The sequence below is a fragment of the Dasypus novemcinctus genome, chromosome 23, assembly GCF_030445035.2.
Source record: "Dasypus novemcinctus isolate mDasNov1 chromosome 23, mDasNov1.1.hap2, whole genome shotgun sequence".
Taxonomy (NCBI): domain Eukaryota; kingdom Metazoa; phylum Chordata; class Mammalia; order Cingulata; family Dasypodidae; genus Dasypus; species Dasypus novemcinctus.
In genome coordinates this window covers 68,612,659-68,633,452 of record NC_080695.1, presented here as the reverse complement: position 1 = coordinate 68,633,452, position 20,794 = coordinate 68,612,659, and the positions used below count along the sequence as shown (strand labels likewise).

General features: G+C 56.5%; 2 protein-coding genes across 13 annotated transcripts in view; one reads left to right on the top strand and one right to left on the bottom strand.

Moving 5' to 3' along the window:
* The window catches only part of ANKS3 (ankyrin repeat and sterile alpha motif domain containing 3), a 57,407-nt gene extending 46,841 nt beyond the window's left edge, over positions 1–10,566 (bottom strand). For 3 of the 11 annotated variants that reach the window (XR_009183092.2, XM_071211408.1, XM_058286539.2), the window contains exons 1-2: positions 5,014–5,081; positions 1,980–2,190 (exon numbers count right to left, since the gene is read on the bottom strand). Coding sequence is in view for 8 of the 11 variants with exons in the window: in XM_071211408.1 (XP_071067509.1) it covers positions 1,980–2,190; positions 5,014–5,050 (248 nt within the window). In the remaining 3 variants the exon portion in view is untranslated. The other 8 variants (XM_058286542.2, XM_058286541.2, XM_058286540.2 and 5 more) reach the window with 8 other exon arrangements.
* Positions 5,574–19,663, top strand: DNAAF8 (dynein axonemal assembly factor 8). 2 transcript variants are annotated; one of them, XM_058286547.1, is made up of 9 exons: positions 5,574–5,778; positions 8,741–8,894; positions 10,521–10,637; positions 12,280–12,771; positions 14,142–14,259; positions 15,614–15,755; positions 16,748–16,873; positions 17,090–17,212; positions 18,974–19,663. In XM_058286547.1, exons 2-9 carry the CDS (start codon positions 8,766–8,768, stop codon positions 19,230–19,232), a joined length of 1,506 nt encoding a protein of 501 aa, XP_058142530.1. In that variant the 5' UTR covers positions 5,574–5,778; positions 8,741–8,765; the 3' UTR covers positions 19,233–19,663. The 2 variants fall into 2 exon arrangements, with proteins under 2 accessions (XP_058142530.1, XP_058142531.1); XM_058286548.1 differs by lacking the exon at positions 16,748–16,873.
* The last annotated feature ends 1,131 nt before the right edge of the window (positions 19,664–20,794 follow it).

Sequence of the window (20,794 nt, the reverse complement as noted above, 5' to 3'; positions counted from 1 at the left end):
TGACGGCCTTAGGGGACAGCTACTGGCAGCCACTGGGCAGAGGCCAGGGATGTGGCTAATGGTCTATGACGCACAGGATGGGCTCCCTTACCCCACGAAAAACAAGGATCCGGGCCACAGAATCAATAATGCCGAGAACGGAACCCTGCCCTTGAGCCTTGACCCCACCACAAAATGACCAGAGGAGGTCACGAGGCAGGAGGAAGGGACTCAGACAACAGGCGAGTCCTACTGCAATGGAGTTTTCTTTTGTCATCTCCCCCTACAGAAAGAGTCTGGAAAAACCCATGCCCAAAGAATCCTCCTTCTCACTGATTTCTGTGAAAATCATGGAAATTCATTTTGTCACAGAAAAAAATCACGTGGACTTCTCGGCCTGGAGTCTGGGGCTGGGGTGTGGGAAACATTTTAGATAACCTCCCTTCCAGGAGCACCTTGCAGTTACTGCCCCCACAGGCCTGCTCCCTTCCACAATTCTTGTCTCCAGTGGTGGAACACCTGGCAGCCGATCCACACAGCTTGTGGCTCCCACAGGTACTGATGCAGTAAGCTCCACCTAGAACCTCGCAGGCCCAGGCAGGCGTTCCAGGTCTGGGGTCCAGGGGCGCAGCAGCAGGTGCTGCCTGGGAGACCGGGTGGAGGTGCCTTTGGGAACAGAACCCGGGTCGATTCAGGCCATGCTTACCCGACTGCCTTCACGTATAAAGTGCTCAGTTCCTCATGGAAGGGGGGGGGCCTGACCCTCGGCCAAGGGTCCCTGCGCTCGCCCACCTCCCTCTGAGCCGCAGGCCTCCCGCCTCCTGCCCCCAGCTGCCCAAGCGTCCCTGGGCTGTGCTCACTGTGGACAAGCCTCCACCGCGCCTGGAGTCAGAAGCCTCATCCCAACATAAACGCTCCTCTGCTCCACGGAAGTCCTGCGGCCCAAGGCTTAGAAGAGCCGCTCCGGATCGTGCATTTTAACAGGATGCCCAAAGACTCAGCCTGCGCTTCCACAGGAACAGAGTGACAGCTGGGGTGTCGGTGACCCCGTGAGGGGGCAAGCTGACCCGATACACAGCCACCTCCCCTTAGCGCCACCTGGGGAAGGCGACCTCTAGCAAGGCGCCCTCGTGCTTGGTTGGCCAACGTTTAAAGGCGACAGCGAGGGGAGTGGATGTGGCTCGGTGGTTGAGCGCCGGCTCCCCCCAAACGAGGTCCCGGGTTCAATCCCTGGCACTGAGACCTCAAAAATGAATGAATGAATGAATGAATGAAAATAAAAGTGACAGCGACACCACACGAACTGCAGGCCTGGGGCTTCGATGAGGCTTAGCTTTGGCGCACCAGGAACTGGAAAAGGCCGAGGCATGAATCATCTTCTCCATATGGACACGGGCCATTTCTCCGAGTTATTAAGTGGGAAACGGAATACGCCCGAAGTATGGGGGTAGAAGAGAGGAGACCAACTAAGTGTCATATTGTTCTAGGCACAAGAGAGAGCTGTGGGCCAGGGACAAGGGCTTTGTGCAGTACTGAGACGTGCACAGAGGGGCCGCTGGTTCGGGTGGTAGCCCTCCAGGAGCTGAGAGCAAAACCCCGGCCCGTCTCTGTGGAGGAGGGATTCGGCCCAACCCTCTGAGTAAAAAAGACCAAGGGGCCATCAGTTCCTGCCTTGTTTTCTTTTTTAAGGATTCCTGCGATCCATTAGTGAAAACCCTAAAATTACGCTGGCTAAAAGAAGTCTGGGATGTTTATCAGCCTCTGAAAAAAGTTTGTCCTTTTTCATCCTGAGAATAAAAACTGCCTTCCTCGGGAATGGTCAGCATACAGCATTCCTGACAACTGCCCAAGAAACCCAGGAGCTCATTTATTCCATCTGTACTGATTGCCCATAACTGTGGGCAGAGCCGCCTTCAGTCACTGAGGTTTCTCAGGGCTCTCGAGCAGTGGGCAGGGTCCTCGGAAGGCAGGGACAAGGACCACGGCCCGAGCTCGCTCACCGCTCAGCACACTCCTTCACCACTTCGTACTGGCCGATGGAAGCAGCCGTGTGAAGATCCAAGGGGACGTCCAGCTCCTCCCGGCTGACCTGCGTGCCCAGCCCGTGCCACATGGACAGGCTGCGGTTCAGGAGCTCCGGCTCACTGGCTTCGTCGCTGAGCTCGGACATGGCTGCAGAGGGAGGCTCGGGCTTGGGTCTCTTCCTCCTGGCTGTTCCAGGGAATGAAATGAGATGGTCACACGCCTACCCACTGGAGGCTGCTGCGTCCCTGCCCTGTGGGACTGACACTCGCTGCAGTGGACTGCGGGGGGCTGAAGAGTGTCCTCCAAAACCCAGGTCCACCCAGAATCCCAGATTGCACTCTATTTGGAAACAGGGTCTCTGCAAATGCAGTCAGTTAAATTGAGATGAGGTCACACTGGATTAGGGTAGGCCTAATCCAATGACTAATGTCATAAGAAAACACAGACAGACAGACAGGAGAAGGCCATGTGAAGACAGAGGCTGAGGTTGCAGTTCTGCTGCCATAAGACAAGGAACACCTGGCACCACCTGAAGGTGAACGAGGCCAAGGGCAGCGCCTCCCCTGGAGCTGCTGAAGGGGGCAGGGCCCTGCCCCGCTGCCCAAGTCTAGCCTCCAAAGCTGAGAATAAATTTCCGTTGTGTCAGGCCACCCAATGTGTGGTAATTTGTTAGAGCAGCCTAGGAAATTAATATACAACTAGCTTGAAATCAGCGACTTTTATATTACAAAATGATATCATAGGCACCTCGGGGACGTATGCCGAAAACCAGCAAGGTTGTTGATTGGGCAGCTCCACTGCACTAATGCTAGCAAGCTTCTAACCACAGACGGCGCACAGACGGGGGGGTCATAAACAGCAGAGCATACTTTTCTTTGTCAACCCACAGGCCCCAGATTCTAAAAAGGGAATTTGCCAGACTCAACGAGCCTGATAAACTTTTAGACAGGCAGACGCGATGCCAGATTGGGTCATCTGACCAAATCAGTTATTGGATGTGGTGGGAACCTTGGACTGAGGGTTAGATCAAAACTTAGTTCTGTGTCTAGACGTCTCCAAGTCCCCCATGCCCCAATGTCTAATGGGGATAGTCGTCAAAACTCACAGGCTACTGTGAAAAACACAGGAATGGATCAAACCATGGCTCAGCCATACAACGGAATGCTACTCAGCAACAAAAAGGAGGAAGGCACCATTGACACGTGCAACAAGTAGACACATCTCAGATGCATCATGCTGAGTGGAAGAAGCCAGACTCAGAAGGCTACCTACTGCATGAGTCCATCTGTAAGGCATTCAGGAAAAGGCAAAGCTAAAGGGTAAGAGGTCAGGCCAGGGGCTATGGGAGATCGTCGACCACAAAGGGGCAGCCCAGGAAATTGTTTTGGGGTGATGAACCTGTTCTGTATCTTGACTGTGGTGGGAGATATGCAATTCTACATATTTGTCAAAATTCACAGAACTGAACACCAAAATGAGTGAATTTTACTCTATGTTTTTAAAATATATTTTAACACCTGCAAAGAAAGTCCCTAACACAGAAACTAGGCTGTGGTTAGTACTGAGCTAATGTCAACTGACAAGGAATCTACCTAGGCCTCCCCTGGAAGTGGGAAAGATAAGAGGAGAAAGTGACTGGCTGGTAACTGTGTGAGTGACACTTCCCCCCACATGGGACACCACCAGGAGTGGCAAGCCAGGATGGAGGATGAGCTCCATGATGATGAGTTCTCATTCTGGGAATCCTAGCCAAATCAAGGCCAAGTCATTAGCTTCCTAATAGAACCCTTAGGTCCAGAGTGACATCCGTCTCCTACTCTACTCTGTGCGGAAAAGAACAAGGAAGCAAGCGCAGGAAAGGGAGAGAAGACAAAGATGGCAATGTCACTTTCAGACAGCAGCTCCCAGAGGCTCTACTAAGGAATGCTTCCAAGCCCCAGGTCACAGCCACAATGACCAAGTGACAAACAAGCCACCAAGATGGAGGACAAAGCATTTGCAGTCTCTTGGCAAGAGCACATGTACATGGGAGTAAACTTCTGCTGGAATCAACACATGTCACACTGGCAGGCCCTGAGATCAGCCAGTGCCCTCACTTTGCAGGTCAGCAAAAAAGCAGGGATAAGAATTCAAGCAAGCTAACTGCATTTCAGGGCCCTTTACAACACACCCCTTCAGCCTCCTTTGGGCACATCTCTTCTACTCCATATGCCTCCTCCAAGGTGGGGCTCAGGTTAGCTCCCTATTTATTGGACGGTCCTATGTCCATCACCCTGCGGGCTGCAGAGGGACCATGAGAACCAGACCTCTGCTCAAGAAGCCTCTGGATCATCAAATACAATGAATGTGCCACAATGATGAAAGAGGTGGTTGATGTGGGAGAAGTGGGATGGGGGGGTGGGGGGGGCATTTGGGAACCTCTTATATTTTTCAAAGTAACATTTTTTGTGATATATGTATTTTTAAAAAAAAGACAATTAAAAATATATATGTATTAAAAAAAAAGAAAAAGAAAAAGAAGCCTCTGGAGGGAGGGCCCGAGGCAGGGAACTGGTAAGCCACTATTTTTTCGCCCTGCCACGTGTCTGACACTCTACGATGGATGTGGAATAAATCACTAACAAAATGGTGATAATATTCATGCATGTATTTGGATATATGTAGGAAATGTTTAGTACACTGCTTCCAGAAGGATTCTCCAGGACGTGGAACTGTGCACGGGGCCTTTTCATTTTTCACTCGACTCTCAGTTTTGTTTTTTGTTTTTCTAACTGTAAGTATCAGTTACTTTTAAAATAAACTAGAAACCGTCTAGGTGAAAAAATACGATGCTGGTGACCCACTGCCACGCCCACAGAGAAAAGGCACGTCAAAAGCCCCTAGGTCTTCCCTCCCCCATGTCCCCCACCCCACCCCGGCATGGGGAGGTGAGGCGGGGACCGGAGTATCTTGGCTCCCAAACCCCATCCGCAGGCCGCAGGGTGGGTCCCTAGGTAACAACCTGCGCACCCAAAGCGACTGATGCTCCCCGACGCCTCGCTAGCATCCTCTGTGGCACTCGCACAGTAAACCTGTGATGTCCCCACTGCACCGCTCAAGAGGAGCTCGGGGCTGGAAAGTCACGTGGCGAGCAAGCAGCCGGGCTAGGGCCTCGGCGGGCGGCAGGTGCCAGCACCTGGGGGCCGGGCCGTCGGGGAGCCTACCTGCGCTGGGCCTCAGGCCTCGGGCCGCCGTCCGCCCGCCGCCCCCGACACCCCCGCGGGCCGCGCTGTCCGCCCGCGCCCGCCCCGAGGTCCCAAAGCCGCCACAACCAGCCGCTGCCCCGGCCGGCGCCCGCCCCGGAAGTGATTGCGGAAGGGCGCGGAGCACGCCTGGCCGCGCACGAGTCCCCGGCGGAGCAGCTCCAGGCGCTGGCCCGAATTGGCTCATCCGGGACCAGTACCTTCCGATTGGCTTGCCCCTCTCAGAGAGCGGCACCCATGGCAGCCAATGAACAAGGAGAGAGCTCTCTGCCCCGCCCTGCCACTGCCCGGGTGAACCAATCCTGTTGCAAGACGACAGGACGCGCCAGGTCCGGGAAGAGGAGCAGGGGGAAAAGGGGTTGAAAACCCAGCAACGTAAGACTCTTCTGAGGGGAGAACGCCGAAAGGGGTGACGGTTTCAGTAATTACGGCCCGGCTATAGGGGCGCGGGCGCGAGCGCGACCAGAGTAGCGCCTTGGTGACTGTTTATATCCCTGCCAGGACCTGCAGGGAGGGAAGGCGAGGACCCAAGGTGAGTGGGAGTGGGCCTGCGGCAGCCGCTGACACAAAAGTCGGGATGGGACGGGACACAGGAAACCAGGGGCTGGGAGCGGGCAGGAGGAAGGGCAAGCTGTTTTCTTGTTTCCCAGCTTTAAAACTTGAACTTTCCACCCGGCAGGCCGTTGGCGTCTAGTTGTCATAACAACCGGCCGCCTCCCGGCAGGTGGGGCTGGGGGCGGGACCTTGGAGGCGGGGCTAACGGGCTGCAGCCAAGAAACGGACTGGAGCTGAGCCAGGACTCGGGGGCGCCTGCGACGCATTTCCCGTGTGGCACTGGACTGCTCACCCTGTCTGGATAAGCCCCGCTCCTGAGCCTGGCGTCCAGGCCCCTGCACGAGCTGGCCCGGCGAGGGACACCTGCTTCTTCCAAACACGTGGGGCATTTCTCACTCTGCTGAGCCCCGGGGCCTGCTCTTCCCTTTGCCGGCAGCGGCTTGGCCCCCTGCAGAGTCTTTGGCAGCGGCGGCTGCTCCTCCGAGTTTCTGTGGCCGGAAGAAATACTGCGTTCTGAATCGCCAAGCAGCCCTGAGTCCAAAGACCTCTCCCTGATGTGTGTACCCGAGGCGTCCGCGCCCTACTTCCCCCAATCCAAGGTGCACCAAACGCCTGCCCCCTTCCATAAGCACAGAGAAGGCGGCGAAGACCCGTGCACGTCTCCTGAGGTTGCCCTGAAAGACGCCTGCCCTTGCCTGGGCGAGGGGCTCCGACCTGCTAGTTTTTGTCCACCAAAGGTGGTTTGCCCTCTTGGGGTGACCAAAGGGACGCTGGTACCCCCGTCACTGGGACCGGCACACAAAAGAAGGAAACCTCAAGTTCACCCTCTGGCAGGGCTAGCCTCACATTGGGTCTGAAAGTGCTTTGCGGTTTACTGAGCCAGTGGCAGCCTGTGCCACCCAACTATTAATACAAAAGCCCGCGCGGCTTCAGCGCACTCCTTACCGGAGCATTTACTGATCACTGCTGGGCTCCCTCCCCTCAGACCCTGGAAGAACATCTCACCCCCTGCCACCGCTAGGCAGATGCTATAGGGGTGAGAGCCCACGTTCCCAGTTGACTCTTCCTCTAGATTCTAGAGCACATGGCCTTTTACAGGGCAGCCCCTTAAAGCCATGGGATCCCCGTATTGCTGAATGCCCAGGGCATGAGCTTTGGACTAAGTCTGTCTGCCTGATTTCCAGCTTAGCTCCACCATTTAGGATTGTGGGACCTTAGGCCAGTCATTTCACCACCCTGAGCCTCAGTGTCCTCATCTATGGAATGGGGATAACCATAGGCTGCTGTGAGGATTAAGCCAGATGCTGTTTACGCACGTCACCTCCTCATTTGCTTCAAGAATCAGAATTACAAAAACCAATGAAGGGGATGTGGCTCAAGTGATTAAGCTTCTGCCTACCACATAGGAGGTCCCGGGTTCGGTTCCTGGTACCTCCTGGAGAAGGCAAGCTTGTGCAATGGGCAGGTGCAGCGAGCTGATGTAGCAAGGTGATGCAGCAAAAGAGACACAAAGAGGAAAGACAGAGACACAACAAAGCAGGGAGCTGAGGTGGCTCAGGTGATTGAGCGCCTCTCTTCCACGTGGGAGTCCCAGGTTTGGTTCCTGGTGCTTCCTAAAGAGAAGACGAGCAGACAGCAACTGCAAACAATGAGAGGGGTGGGGGGATAAATAAATAAAAATAAGTCATGAAAAAAAAAAAGAATTACAAAACATTTGAGGAAAGTGGACTGTCTCATCCATTCAACAAACATGTACTAAGCACCTACTGCATGCCAGGCCCTGAGCTGACTGTGGCTTCAAAGAGATCTAAGGCTCTTGCCCTCAGGGAGCTCCCAGGCTAGAGCTCTGCTGTCTAAGCAGAAACCACGAGCCACAAAACGTGCTGAGTCCAAATCCAGATGAGCTGTAGGTGCAAAATATATACTAGTGGAAAGTAAAATGTCCTGTTAATCATTTTTATATTGGTTACAAGATAACATACTATTTTGAATATAGTAAGTTAAATAAAAAATAATATTACAATTAATTTCACAGGTCTTTTCACTTTGTTTAATATGGATACTAGAAAAATTAAAATTACAAATGAACCAGATATATTTCTTTTGGGTAGCTCTGGTCTAAGGGGCACCAGGCAATGACCATGGGGACAGGCACCTATGAGGGGTCCTGGGTGCTGGCAGGGAGGAGTGTTAGTACAGAGGAGGGCGCCTCTCTTCTAGTGCCAAGCTTCAGTTCTCAGGTGGGAGCCTGGTGAGAGGTGGGCAAGGGGGACTGGCCCAGTGCCTGGGTACAAAGGACTAGTTTAAGTGGGTACCCCAAAAGTAATCTCTCGGGGACTCCAAAAAGTCTCTAGTCCATTTCTCTGTAAGCAGTAGTAGAGGGTCTTGGGGCTTGAAATCTCCCCTCATGGGGCCTGTAAAATGGAGATAATTATAATATCTATGATACTACAGATTATTATACTCATATACCTATACCTATATATCATACATACATCATATACATGTCATCATATGTATCATGTATCATATATGTATCATTACATGTATAATTATATGATCACATACCCACATCTACACATTATAGATAAAATTATATAAATTTCAAGCTTCTATATATATCTTTATATAGATCTACCCCTCTCTCTCTCTCTCTCTCTCTCTCTCTCTCTCTCTCTCTCTCTCTATATATATATATATATATATATATATATATATATATATATATATATATATATGCAGGCTTCACACACACACACGGTGTATGCCCGGCTGCAGCATGCAGTAACTGGAATTTGCAGAACCGGAAGGGAAGGGGTGGAGGCCTGAGGATCTGTTTGCATCTCCCACGGGGTGGCGGATGCCTTGAAAAGGCAGCCCCCAGCCCGTGACCCTTGGCCACTCGGGCCCCTTCTCATCCCGTCCCCTGTCCTCCCCAGGCTCCTGGGATGATGGCGTGCTGAGATGGCGTCGAAGGACACAGATGGTGGGGCTCTGCCTGGCTCCCCGTGGACCTCCCAGGGGGGCCCCTGGGACGCCATCCACGAGGCCGTGAGGGGGCAGCTCCCCACCCTGGACTCGGACTCCTCCTTGGTAAGCCAGAGCGTCCTCCTGAGGCCCCACTGCCGCATCCCCTGACCCGACACGGCCTAAGGGTCAGCTCTGGGCTGCTCCTGAGACTTCTCCCTCTGACTTTAAGTGACAGGCTGGGAAGCGGTGGGAGTTCATTTTTATTTCACTCTCCATCGTCTGCCATAAAGTTGGGTTTTCTGGGTTCCCTCTGCTCCTCAATCCTTTCTTCGGAGTTTACCATCCTCTCTGCTTTTGTTTGCTGCTTATGTTTAGCGATGCTCAGCTTCCTCGCGGGTCACTCCTGCGTCCCCCAAAGTGCAGCTGGAGAATTCCTCCAGGGGCCTAAACAGTAACCATGCTTGGGGTGGTGTCCTCACCACCTCCTGGCCCAACAAAAGGTCAGGGTTCTCACGACAGCAGAGCCGAAGGAGAGGGGCCCCAGCATCCCCCTGCCATTGCCAACCTGTCCTGTAACCTGGGGGAGGTTGCCACACCAAGCCAGCCTCAGTTTCCCCAGCTGCAAAATATGGTACAAATTTGGATTCTGTATGCAAGAATACATTTGTGCCTGGTCCCAAGTAGGTCTCAATAAATAGAGTCAAATCATCCATATCCTGGCAGAGTTCCTGTCCCAGCGAGAGCCCCTGGTTGCTCTGTAGAGGACAGTAACAAGAAGCAGGGAGGAGGACTGGGGAGGGTTAGGGACCGAGCCTCACCGCCTGGTCCAGAGCCCAGCTCTGCTCCCCACAGCTTGTCTGACTGTAAAGCAAACCCCCTAGACTCCTAAGCCCACCTTCTGTTCTCTGAAGTTGGGATAACCTCACCCTTCGGTATCTCCCTTACAGGGTTGCTGTAAAGATTAAGTAATACACAGTGAGTGCTCACTACCTAGTAATTGTATTTACTGATCACACACATTCATTCAACAAACACTCACGGAGCTACCTCAGCCTTTGAAAAGCTGAAGGACCCTTTGCAACATCACATACCTCACCATGATGGTCACACAAATACTGAGCAAGAGAATGTTCAAGGACAAAAAGTGAGTCTGAACTCAGGTTTAAATGAACTGCACTGGAAAGGAGACATGCACGTGTGTAAGGTGCGACGCGGGACTCCCTGACATGACAGTACTCGGTTGGCGCCACCCAGGGGCCACAAGCAGGGGGAGAAAGGGCCAGGCTTTTAGAAGGGAAGGGCCTGGGTCTGGGTCCTACCTGGGCCACCTGCAAAGATGAACGTGACAAAGCCTTCTGGACCCCAGGGACCACCCAGTCACGCCGAGGCTAAATGGTGCGTTTCCACGTATTGGGTCTCATGCCATCTTGTCTTCAGAACTGCCCTGTGAGGTGGGCAGAGCAGGTCCCTCCTCTCACGGGGAGGTGACAGACGGCGGCCCCGAGCCATGAGGTGCTGGCCCAGGGTTGCCTCGTGCAGCCCCGAGCGGGGGTCTCCGTGCAGGTGCGAGCCGAACCGCGCGCCCCCACCTCCCCGCGAGGTGGCGCTGCCGAGCCGTTTGCCGAGGGACGGCCGCGCCGCGGGGGAAGGCGCTGGGTGTCCCCACCCGGCTCCGGAGCGGCCCGGGGGGGCTGGGGGCTGGACGCCGGGGCGCAGGCCTAATAACGCGGAGCCGCTGGTTTCCGGCAGTCGGACTGCGAGGACGCGGAGCCGTTCATCTTCCGGCGCAACCAAGCCGCGCTCATCCCCGACCTGTCGGAGGAGCTGGCGGGAGACGCCGCGGCGCCCGGGGGCGGGGCCGCCCAGGTGAGTGCGGGCGGGCGGGGGCGGGGCCGCCCAGGTGAGTGCGGGCGGGCGGGGGCGGGGCCGCCCAGGTGAGTGCGGGCGGGCGGGGGCGGGGCCGCCCAGGTGAGCTCGCGCGCCCGGGGGCGGGGCCGCCCAGGTGAGTGCAGGCGGGCGGGGGCGGGGCCGCCCAGGTGAGTGCGGGCGGGCGGGGGCGGGGCCGCCCAGGTGTGCGCGCGCGCCCGGGGGCGGGGCCGCCCAGGTGAGTGCGGGCGGGCGGGGGCGGGGCCGCCCAGGTGAGCTCGCGCGCCCGGGGGCGGGGCCGCCCAGGTGAGTGCGGGCGGGCGGGGGCGGGGCCGCCCAGGTGAGTGCGGGCGGGCGGGGGCGGGGCCGCCCAGGTGTGTACGGGCGGGCGGGGGCGGGGCCGCCCAGGTGTGTGCGCGCGCCCGGGGGCGGGGCCGCCCAGGTGAGTGCGGGCGGGCGGGGGCGGGGCCGCCCAGGTGTGTGCGCGCGCCCGGGGGCGGGGCCGCCCAGGTGAGTGCGGGCGGGCGGGGGCGGGGCCGCCCAGGTGAGCTCGCGCGCCCGGGGGCGGGGCCGCCCAGGTGAGTGCGGGCGGGCGGGGGCGGGGCCGCCCTGGTGTGTACGGGCGCCCGGGGGAGGGGCCGCCCAAGTGTGTGTGGGCGGGCGGGGGCGGCAGCCAAAGAGCAGCCAGGGCCCGGGAGTGGAGGGCTCCTGGCCAGTTTGGGCTTTGCTCTCCCTCTATCCCTCCAACACACATGCTCACATCCCATCCTCACGCATGCCCCAGACTCACACACACGCCTCACACTCACATGTTCACACACAACCACCACACGCTCGCATGCACATACCTCACACACACGCACAAGTTCATATACACACACTCACATGCACACATGTTCATACATCACACACATACCTCGCTCACACATGCACGTGTTCACATACACATGAGCATACTCCACACACGTTCACACACCACCACAGGCTCACACGCACACACCTCTTACACACATGTTCTCTCACACACCATCACATGCTCATACACATACCTCACTCACACACGCACACGTTCACATACACATGCGCACATGTTCACACACACACCATAACACACATGCAATGCACATACCTCACTCTCACGCACATGTTCACATACACACTCATGCACATACCCCGCACTCACGCACCTGCTGACACATGTGTAGTTACTGTGTACATTCTTGTATCCAGCCACACTGCAAGGCCACATGCATCTCTGGAACATGATCGTTCCCCTTGGGTCCCCCCAGAGTTGCCTCTTCATTGTTTCATGTCAAGGCAGAGCTTTGGTACAGCTAAGATCTACAGACGTGGTCACTCCCCACTTCTGTGGCATATTACATAAATGCAGGGTGACCCCCCCACACACTTCTTTCTGGGACACCTAAAAGTTCTAAAGCATTCGGAGAAGCAAAATTAAATTCTTGAAGACAGTATATAGAAATCTTCTATACTTTCCATGCAATTTCTCTGTGAACTTAAAACTCTAAATATGAAGTTTATTAACATGAAGAGAAAAAAAAGGAAAAGAAAAGAAATGCAAAAAGCCCCACCCTTCGGTGGTGTTTTGAGGGTGCTAACCAGACACCTGTCTTCTCCATAGCCAGTGCTGGGGCCGGTGGAATTCGCTGCGGAACTCGGGAGCAAGTGGAAGGCAAGGGCCGAGCACTCAGCCCTTCTGGAAGGAAAGGACCCTCAGGGGCCCTTGCAGAGCTGTGCTGCGATCGGCTCTCTTCTTGGGATCCCCGAGGAGACCCCCAGGTGGCAGGAAGGCGACCTTGGGGGCATCCCCTGCAACACCAAAGAGTCCCAGAGTCCTCTCTGGGGGCCGCAGGGAGTGGCCGCCGTCCCCGCCTGGGAAGGCCACCTGAAGACTGGGACTGTGCGCTCTCCCTCACCCCCCGGGCAAGGCTCCGACTCCGTAAGCCTCAGAGCCCTCCGGAGGGACAGAAGGAAGATGATAGAGAAGGACATACTTCGTAAAGTAACCTGGGGCGCCCCGGACCAGACAGCCTGTGAAGCCGCCCCGGCAGGCCCCAGACCGGAAGCACCCCCAGAGGGACCTCGGGAAGGACTGCCGGTGCTCTCCCTCCAGGTGAACGCCTCCCCTTGGCCTTCCCGGGGTCCCGGTCAGGGAACTAGCCGGTTCATCCTGGCCGGCTCGAGCGCTGCCCCGGGGTGACCACAGGCCCGCGGGTCCAGGTTCATGGGCAGGTGAGCGGTTGGACCTCCCTCTTCAGCAGGTGTGTGGTCCCAGCACTTGGCCATCCTCAGGTCAAGTCGGCCAGCAGAAAGAAGAAGCCGAGGAGATCCAGCCCTCTTTAGCCAGGGAGAGAGAGCAGTACCAAATCCAAGCACGTTTATAAATACATACAGCCATATATAAGAAACAGGAGAAGGTTTTGTCAAAGCATGACACCCCAAATGTTCAAAACCCTCATTCTCATACAAACAGACGCCCAGCTCTAACCTCTGGGAGTGGTATTTGGCTCAGAAGTGAGGGAACCAGCGGGATGACAAGGCTGGTTCAAAGAAATGGTGAGAATCCGGGACTTTGTAGGACGCTGGGAAAACAGGAATGCAGAGATAAAACTGCTGCATTAAGTACGAAAGTGGTAGGTGTCCTACAGGGCCATAAAACTGTTGACTCGGGGGCTAACTACTCTACTGGGCGGAAGACAAAACCATCACACCTAAGGTTTACAAAACTGTAAAGTGGCTGGGCCCTGGTCAGTTGTGCAAACGAAGTTACCTCCCCCTAGATTTGGGCTTGTTAGAAAATGCTCCAGTGTGACCTTCGTGCAATTCTCTTTTTGCCTTCTTTATAAATTTTGGATAATTTTCCTTAGCAATGTAGAGAAAACAGGCTTCAAAGTGTAAATGGAAGTCTTTTTCTGCCAATTCCGCTTTATCAGTTACTGTTTAAACAAACTGTTCTCTCCTTTCTACTTGCCCATAAAAGTTTTTACTTCCATTCATCTGTAGGGCTGCAAGGTACTGAAAAGGCCATAAATCATAACTATTCTTGATAAATGTCCTCCCTCCCTCTTTTGTGGCTCCCCTAGCCCCAGAGCACCCATTGCCAACTCCTGCCTCGAACAACCTGTCTCTTAAAAGAACAAAACCTTTTACCCTGCAAACATTTTGAACCTGTATGAACCTGTATGAATAGTTTAAAACAACACCAGATTTCTTCCAGGTCACACAAAGTCTTTGGTGCCAAAATTAAATAAGAATTGCCAAAAACACGAGTAGGGAGGAGGTGGCAAGACAGATCCCACTCTGACTCAGGCTATCTGTTGTGCCATCGCGAGGGGTGGGTGGGCAGGCCAGGCCGTTCGCAGGCGCTGGCTGCATTTGGCCCGGATTTTTACCTGCAGCCCCGCCGCGGTCACGGCAGTTCCCGGCATCGGGAGCCCTGACCCCTGGCAGCCTTGTAACCAGTCCCCGGTTTAATCGTTTCAGCAACTTGAAGAGTGGGATTTGGATCACGTCCTTCAAAGTCTGACGGTCCCAGGAGCAGAGCAGGGAGACGGCGCGCCTGCAGCCGCGGGGTGGGCCGCCCACCTCCGTCGAGGCCCAGGTCTGCCCTTGACGGGGCCCTAGCGAAGCCCCCACGAGCATCTCCTCCCGGGTGCGTGCTGGGCGCCTCCTCCCCGCGCCCACACACTTCCGCGGCCCCCCATCCTCCTGCACAGGGCTGTGGTCAGTCCTTGAAAGGCGTCGATCACTTGTTCAGGCATTCATTCATTCACCTGGGAGGGGAGGGCCTACCACGTGGGTCAGGACCCTGCAAGCTGGGCCCTGTCCGCACCCCCCCCCCCCCCCCGCATCCTTGTCCTGATCCGCCCATCCTCTCCTTTCTGGGGGCAGTGTAGGTCCGGCCTTTGATGCTTAAGCACGAGCCCCCTGCCCCCCTCCTTCCTGTCCCTCACTGCCCTTGGGGCCTTGTTCCCGGCCATGAAGGGGTGGGGTGGGGGGGCAGGACTGAGGGGAGGAGCACACGGGGAAGGGGTCTGGCCTCCAGGGACGGAGCAGAGCCGCTGTGGTGCACAGCCCCCTGTGCTGTGTTGACACTGTGGTGTTTGTCTGGAGTTTAACCCATGGCAGCAGGATGTGCAGACACTGTCCTGTAGGTGGGGTGCATTGGTGCACTCTTTTTTTTTTTTAATTTATTTATTCCCTCCCCCCACCCCCGCCCTTGTGGCTTGCTTGCTATCTGCTCTCTGTCCATTCGCTGCGCGTTCTTCTGTGTCTGCTTGTCTTCCTCTGTTGCACATCTTGTTGCGCCAGCTCTCTGCGGCGCGGGCCGTCAGCTCTCTGTGGGCCAGCCTGCCTTCACAGGGAGGCCCCGGGACGCGAACCCAGGGCTTCCCATATGGGAGACGGGAGCCCAATCAATTGAGCCACAGCCGCTTCCGTGGTGCGCTCTTTTTGCAGGGCAATCTGGCGCAGTCTCTTCTCTACTTGTAAGGCACACGACCCTCTGACCAAACTCCTCCCCTTCTACAGACTCACCCGAGGCGGCCAAGATGTGTGTTTAAAGATGTCCCTTGCGGCATTGTTTATAATTGTGAAATATGAGAAGCAACCCGCATGGCTAAATCAGTCCCACCAGGGAATGCTCTAGAGCTTAGTGAGGGAAATCGGGGTATAGTAACACGGAAAGATGTCCTACATTCACTGAAACAGCGAAGTTTCTATAAAACATTTCAATCACAGAACTGTTAGTTTTGGTAAGTGGGACGGGGGAGGAAGAGGTGGGAAGACTCTGAAAAGTCAGTCTCGTCCTGAAGCTCACCCACATCAGCCCTGCTGAGCTCGGGGGGGGCGTCGCCATCCACACAAGGAGACCCGGGGTGTCCAGAGGTTCCAGCAGCTACAGCCAAACAGGGACCCCAAGTCCCCACCAAGTACCCCCTTCCTCTGGCCCTCAGGCCACACCACGCCAGGGCTGCAGGACGAGCTCATGGAACGGCTTGCCCTCCTGTGTGCTGCACAGTCCCGGGCGTCTGCCCCTGCCAGGAAGGCACCTGCTGACGGACCCCAAGACGCCGAGGAGCTGGGAGCCGGAAGCAGGTGGGGCTCCTCGCCAGCTGTCACCCCCTTCCGTTGCGGTCTTGCCGCATTGATTGAGCCTGCTGTGGGCAGGGCACTAGCTGTATATTTTCTCACATAAGCTCAGGAATCTGAGCGGGTAGGTGCTCCTATGATCCCCATTTTAAAGGTGGGGAAGCTGAGGCTCAGAGTGGTTGGCCCACCCAGGCTACAGGTAGCAGGGCTGGAACTCGAGCCTCAAAGCGGCGGCTCTTCCCCAAACCCTGCCCACGGCCTCCTCGGGGGCAGTAGCAGGGTTATTCCGTGAGCCCACCCCCTGGCCACCGCTGATTGGTCCCCAGCCATTGGCATCTGGCCAACCAGAGCCCTTCCCTGGGAGTTTTCCCTCCCCATGTCTCTGGGGGGTAGAAGGGCTTTGTGCAGCCACGTGGAGAAAGGCAGGCTGTGGTGACAGTGAGGCCAGGGGAAGCGGGGGTGGCAGTGGGGTCCTGGGATTCCCTAAGGCCCAGCTGTAGAGCTGCTCTGCCTGCACTTTGGTTGTCCCACCCTTTCCAGGAAGCAGAGAGCCACTGGGTCCCCTTTTTGCTTAAGCTGGTTAGAGTGGGCTTTTGTCACGGGCAACCCAAAGTGTCTGATCCACACATCCAGACCTGCACTGTCCAGCCTGGTACCACGTGGCTACTGAGCCCTTGCAATGTGGCCCGTGGGACTGAGGAACTGAGGATATTTTATGTTTTAAATTTGACTTCAACTCAGATGTCATTTAAACGGCCGCCTGTGGGCAGAACAGTAAAGGACCTTTCCACCCCTGTGGGACATCCCGTGGACAGCGCTGGCCTCCACCTCAAGGCCCTTCTGGGGAGGAGGAGGGCGACTGGGCCTCAGGCACCCGCCTCGGTGCCGGCACACGGGGGGCGCCCATCGGTGGCAGCCGTGAGCGTGGAGGCTGGACAGGCCCCCGGGGCCATGGCGTCCTGCGCAAAGTGTCTCTCAGCTCCGCTTTCTCGTCTCAGGCGTGCTGCCACCAAGCGGGGCCCGGAGCCCGCTGCGGACACGGGGCTGCAGGGCCCTGCGGAGCCTCCCACCATCTTCCTGGACCTGCGGCAGCCCCAGCCACCGGCCGGCCAGTGCCCCGAGAAGTGCGGGGAGCGCGGAACCCCCGCAGCCAACTCGGGGACTGCGGAGGGCGGGACGACCCCAGGAGTGGAAGGAAGCCCGAGCGGCCCTTGGGTTTGAGCCGGCTGGGTGGCTCAGTGGTCAGAGCGGCCAGTGCCATTCAAGTCCCTGGTGGGAAGCTGGGCCTGGCTGGGGTGGGTGGGGGCCCATCAGCGCACCCATGTTCTTCTCCTCCCCAGCCTCACCTGCAGCTCCTCTGACAGTGAGGAGGAAGAGGAGGAAGAGGAGGAGGGGGAGCAGGCAGCTCTGAGCACCCTGCGGGGCCCAGGGGAGAGGGTGCATCCTCCTGCCCAGCACCTCAGGTAACCCCAGAGGCCAGCGCACTGCGCTCAGGGCCTCGGTGGCCTGGGGTGCTCCGCCCGGGCCTGCACAGCCTGCCCTTGACCCGGCACAGCACACACTGTGCCGGCAGCTGCGTGTCTTGCGCGGGAGGGCAGGGGGTGTGGGGAGCCCACCTGGGACCCAGCGTCGTCTCCCAGCCTGGCCTCCTGGCCTCCGGCCATCGCGGACGACACCCCACTAGTGATGGCAGTGAAAGTGAAGAGAAAGCGTAGGGATGGGATGACGTTGTTGGCCAGGAACGAGAAGGTTTGGGTAAATTAAAAAGTAAAACGGCACATTCTGAGGAGGCTCGGGTCTCGACGGGAGGTGGGCAATGGGGTCACAAGCTAATTAAGAGCTGAGCCGCAGATCCCGCCCTCTGTGCCCGTTGTGGGGACCCCTGCAACGTTCCCTAAATGTGGTACCTGACCAGGCATTCTAGGAAAAAGGGGGGAAGAAGAAGCGGGGTTGAGCAATATTAAATCGGTTTCTTCTCGGAAGCCCTAAGAAGCTGGTATATGTTGCGTCTCGGCGAGGGCTGTGACACAGCAATCGCCTTTTATCGAGCATCTGGAGAGCCAGGGAGCACACGTCTCAGCCGTGCTTGCTTTCTGTGTTGGCATCAGGTCTGCTGACTGGTCATCAAAGTGCCTTTCTCCTAACACTCAGCACCGCTTGGCAAAGCTCTGTGTTTCCCAGGGCTCCAGAGTCAGGGCTCGGGGGTTCAGCCGGCAGCTGCTTCTAGTCCAAGGAGCCAGGTCAGGCTGGCCCGAGCCGCGCAGCCAGGCACCAGGGCGCCCGTCCACGCCCGACGTGGCGAGCCCACCTGCTGCGGTCGGACCGCCTTATTGCCTGGTGACTTCGCCAAGCCTGGATGAGAGCTCCTGGGATTAGGATGTCTCTAGTGTGCATATTCATTCTAGAATTACCTAGTGGTTGGTTACCCAGGATTAAAGACTGACACTTGGGGAACTCAGAAGAGGCAGCAGACAGTTTTCTGGTTGCCCCACCTGCTGGGTGGGAGCCTCCAACTTGCTCTTTTTTTTTTCCCTAAGATTTATTTATTTATTTATCCTCCCCCCCCCCCCCGGTTGTCTGCTCTCTGTGTCCTTTCGCTGTGTCTTCTTCTGTGACCACTTCTATCCTTATCAGCGGCACGGGAATCTGTGTTTCTTTTTGTTGTGTCATCTTGCTGTGTCAGCTCTCCGCGTGTGCAGGGCCATTCCTGGGCAGGCTGCACTCTCTTTTGTGCTGGGCGGCTCTCCCTACCGGGCACACTCCTTGCGCGTGGGGCTTCCCTACGCGGGGGACACCCTTGCGTGGCAGGGCACTCCTTGCGCGCATCAGCACTGCGCATGGGCCAGCTCCACACGGGTCAAGGAGGCCCGGGGTTTGAACCTTGGACCTCCCATGTGGTAGGCAGACGCCCTATCCATTGGGCCAAGTTCACTTTCCTCCAACTTGCTCTTGCGGGGGGCGACCACTCGGGCTCCACGTTGTCAGTCTTGCAGCACCCACTGCACGGAACACAGGAGCCGTGAGTGTCCGTTGCCGCACCCGTTTCCCAGCCGGGCTCCAGCAGGAGGTGGCGGTGACCCATCTCACGCCCTTCTTTTCCTTCCCACTGAGCTGATGCTGAAAGGGGAGCCGAAGCAAGGCTGCTGGCGCCCGCTGGGGCAGGGAGGTGCAGGAGGCTTGGCCCCCCATGCCCGTGCAGCCTGAGCTTGCTTTCACTGTTTCAGGGACTGCACCGGGAAAAGTCAGCTTCTCCAGCAGCTCAGGGCGTTTCGGAAAGCAGCGGCTGGGTCCGAGCTGGCTGTCGGCCAGGGCGCCAGGGCTCAGAAGGGTGCAGCCCCCGGAGAAATGACCGGATGGGGACCCGGGAGGAAGCAACCCCTGGAGCTCCGGGCTGGAGGCAGTAGCAGGGCCCCAGCCCTGCAGGACCCTCGGGGGCCTGGGCCAGCCGGGGAGGCCCCGGGGCCTGTTCCGGGCCAGCCGTAGGCACCTTGGGGCGCAGGATCTGCAAGGGAGGCGGGCACCTGCCCTGCCCTCCACGCCCCCGCCCTGGGGGCTCTGGCTGGTTTCCATCACCACGTGCTGTGGTAGAGAGAGGACTTAAGGCTGTAGCTCCGCCACACCGACTTCTGTTAGGATTCAGTTAGAACGTTTTCATGGACTTGGCACCAAGATGCAGACACAGGCTTGGACGTCTAGTCCATTAACCCCTTTGGGGACAGGGAGCCCGCTGCTCTGGGGACAGAGAGGCTGGGAAGCAGCGCGGCCACGGGCGTTTGCGCTGAGGGGCGGCTCTGTTTCTTTGTCGTTGTCCCTTTCAGCATCTTTTCTCATTAGTGGGCATCCCTCACGCCCATCATACAAGTTGCTTTGTAAAACATCAGTACTTGAAAAATAAAAATGTATTTATTCTCTGAGTTGGAGAAGTCAGCCTGGCTTCTTGGGGCCCTGAATACTTGCCACGTGGTGTATCTAAATTCGCATTCCCACCACACACACCAACACGAAGGCCAAACTGACTTTTTGATAAACGGGTAAAGATGAAAATTTGCCTCCCCTTTTTTTTCTTGAACCAAGATACAAAGGCACATGGGCTCCAGGGTCCTTCCAGACTCAAGGTGGTGGTGGTCCTTACAAGAGTTCTTTTTTTTTAAAGATTTATTTTTTATTTATTTCTCTCCCCATCCCTCCTTTCCCCCAGTTGTCTGCTCTCTGTGTCCATTTGCTGTGTATTCTTCTGTGACTGCTTCTGTCCTTATCAGCGGCACCGGGAATCTGTGTCTCTTTTTGTTCCGTCATCTTGTGTCAGCTCTCCGTGTGTGTGGCGCCATTCCTGGGCAGGCTGCACTTTCTTTCACGCTGGGCGGCTCTCCTTATGGGGTGCACTCCTTGCGCGTGGGGCTCCCCTACACGGGGGACACCCCTGTGTGGCAGGGCACTCCTTGTGCATATCAAGGATGTTTTGTTCTCTAGTCAGAATGAGAAGATGCTCCTGACATGCTCCCAGTGCAATAAAGTTTTCATACAAAGTCAAAACTTCTCTCCCATGGGAAGCAGATGTAACTCAAGGAGTTGGGCACCCACCTACCACATGGGAAGTCCTGGGTTCAGTTCCTGGTGCTTCCTAAAGAAGACGAGCAAGACGGTGAGGGGACACAAGATAACACAATGAGATGATGCAACAAAGAGACACAACAAGAGAACACAATGAGACACAAAAGCAGGGAGCAGAGGAGGCTCAAGCAACTGGGTTCCTCCCTTCTACGTGGGAGGTCCTGGGTTTGGTTCCTGGTGCCTCCTAAAAGGATGAGCAGACACAGCACACAATGAACAGACACAGAGAGCAGACAGCGAACACAAACAATAGGGGGAGGGAGAGAAATATATTGAAAAATGCTTCTCCCCCACCAGAACAGGCACATGGGAAAGAAGTTTCATGGTCTGCTCACTGCGGGAAGAGGATTCTGTCTCATGGCCCACCTGAAGACCCACCTAACCAAGTGTCCACACCAGGGCACCTGTTGTGGGAAAACCTTCTGGTGAGCCTG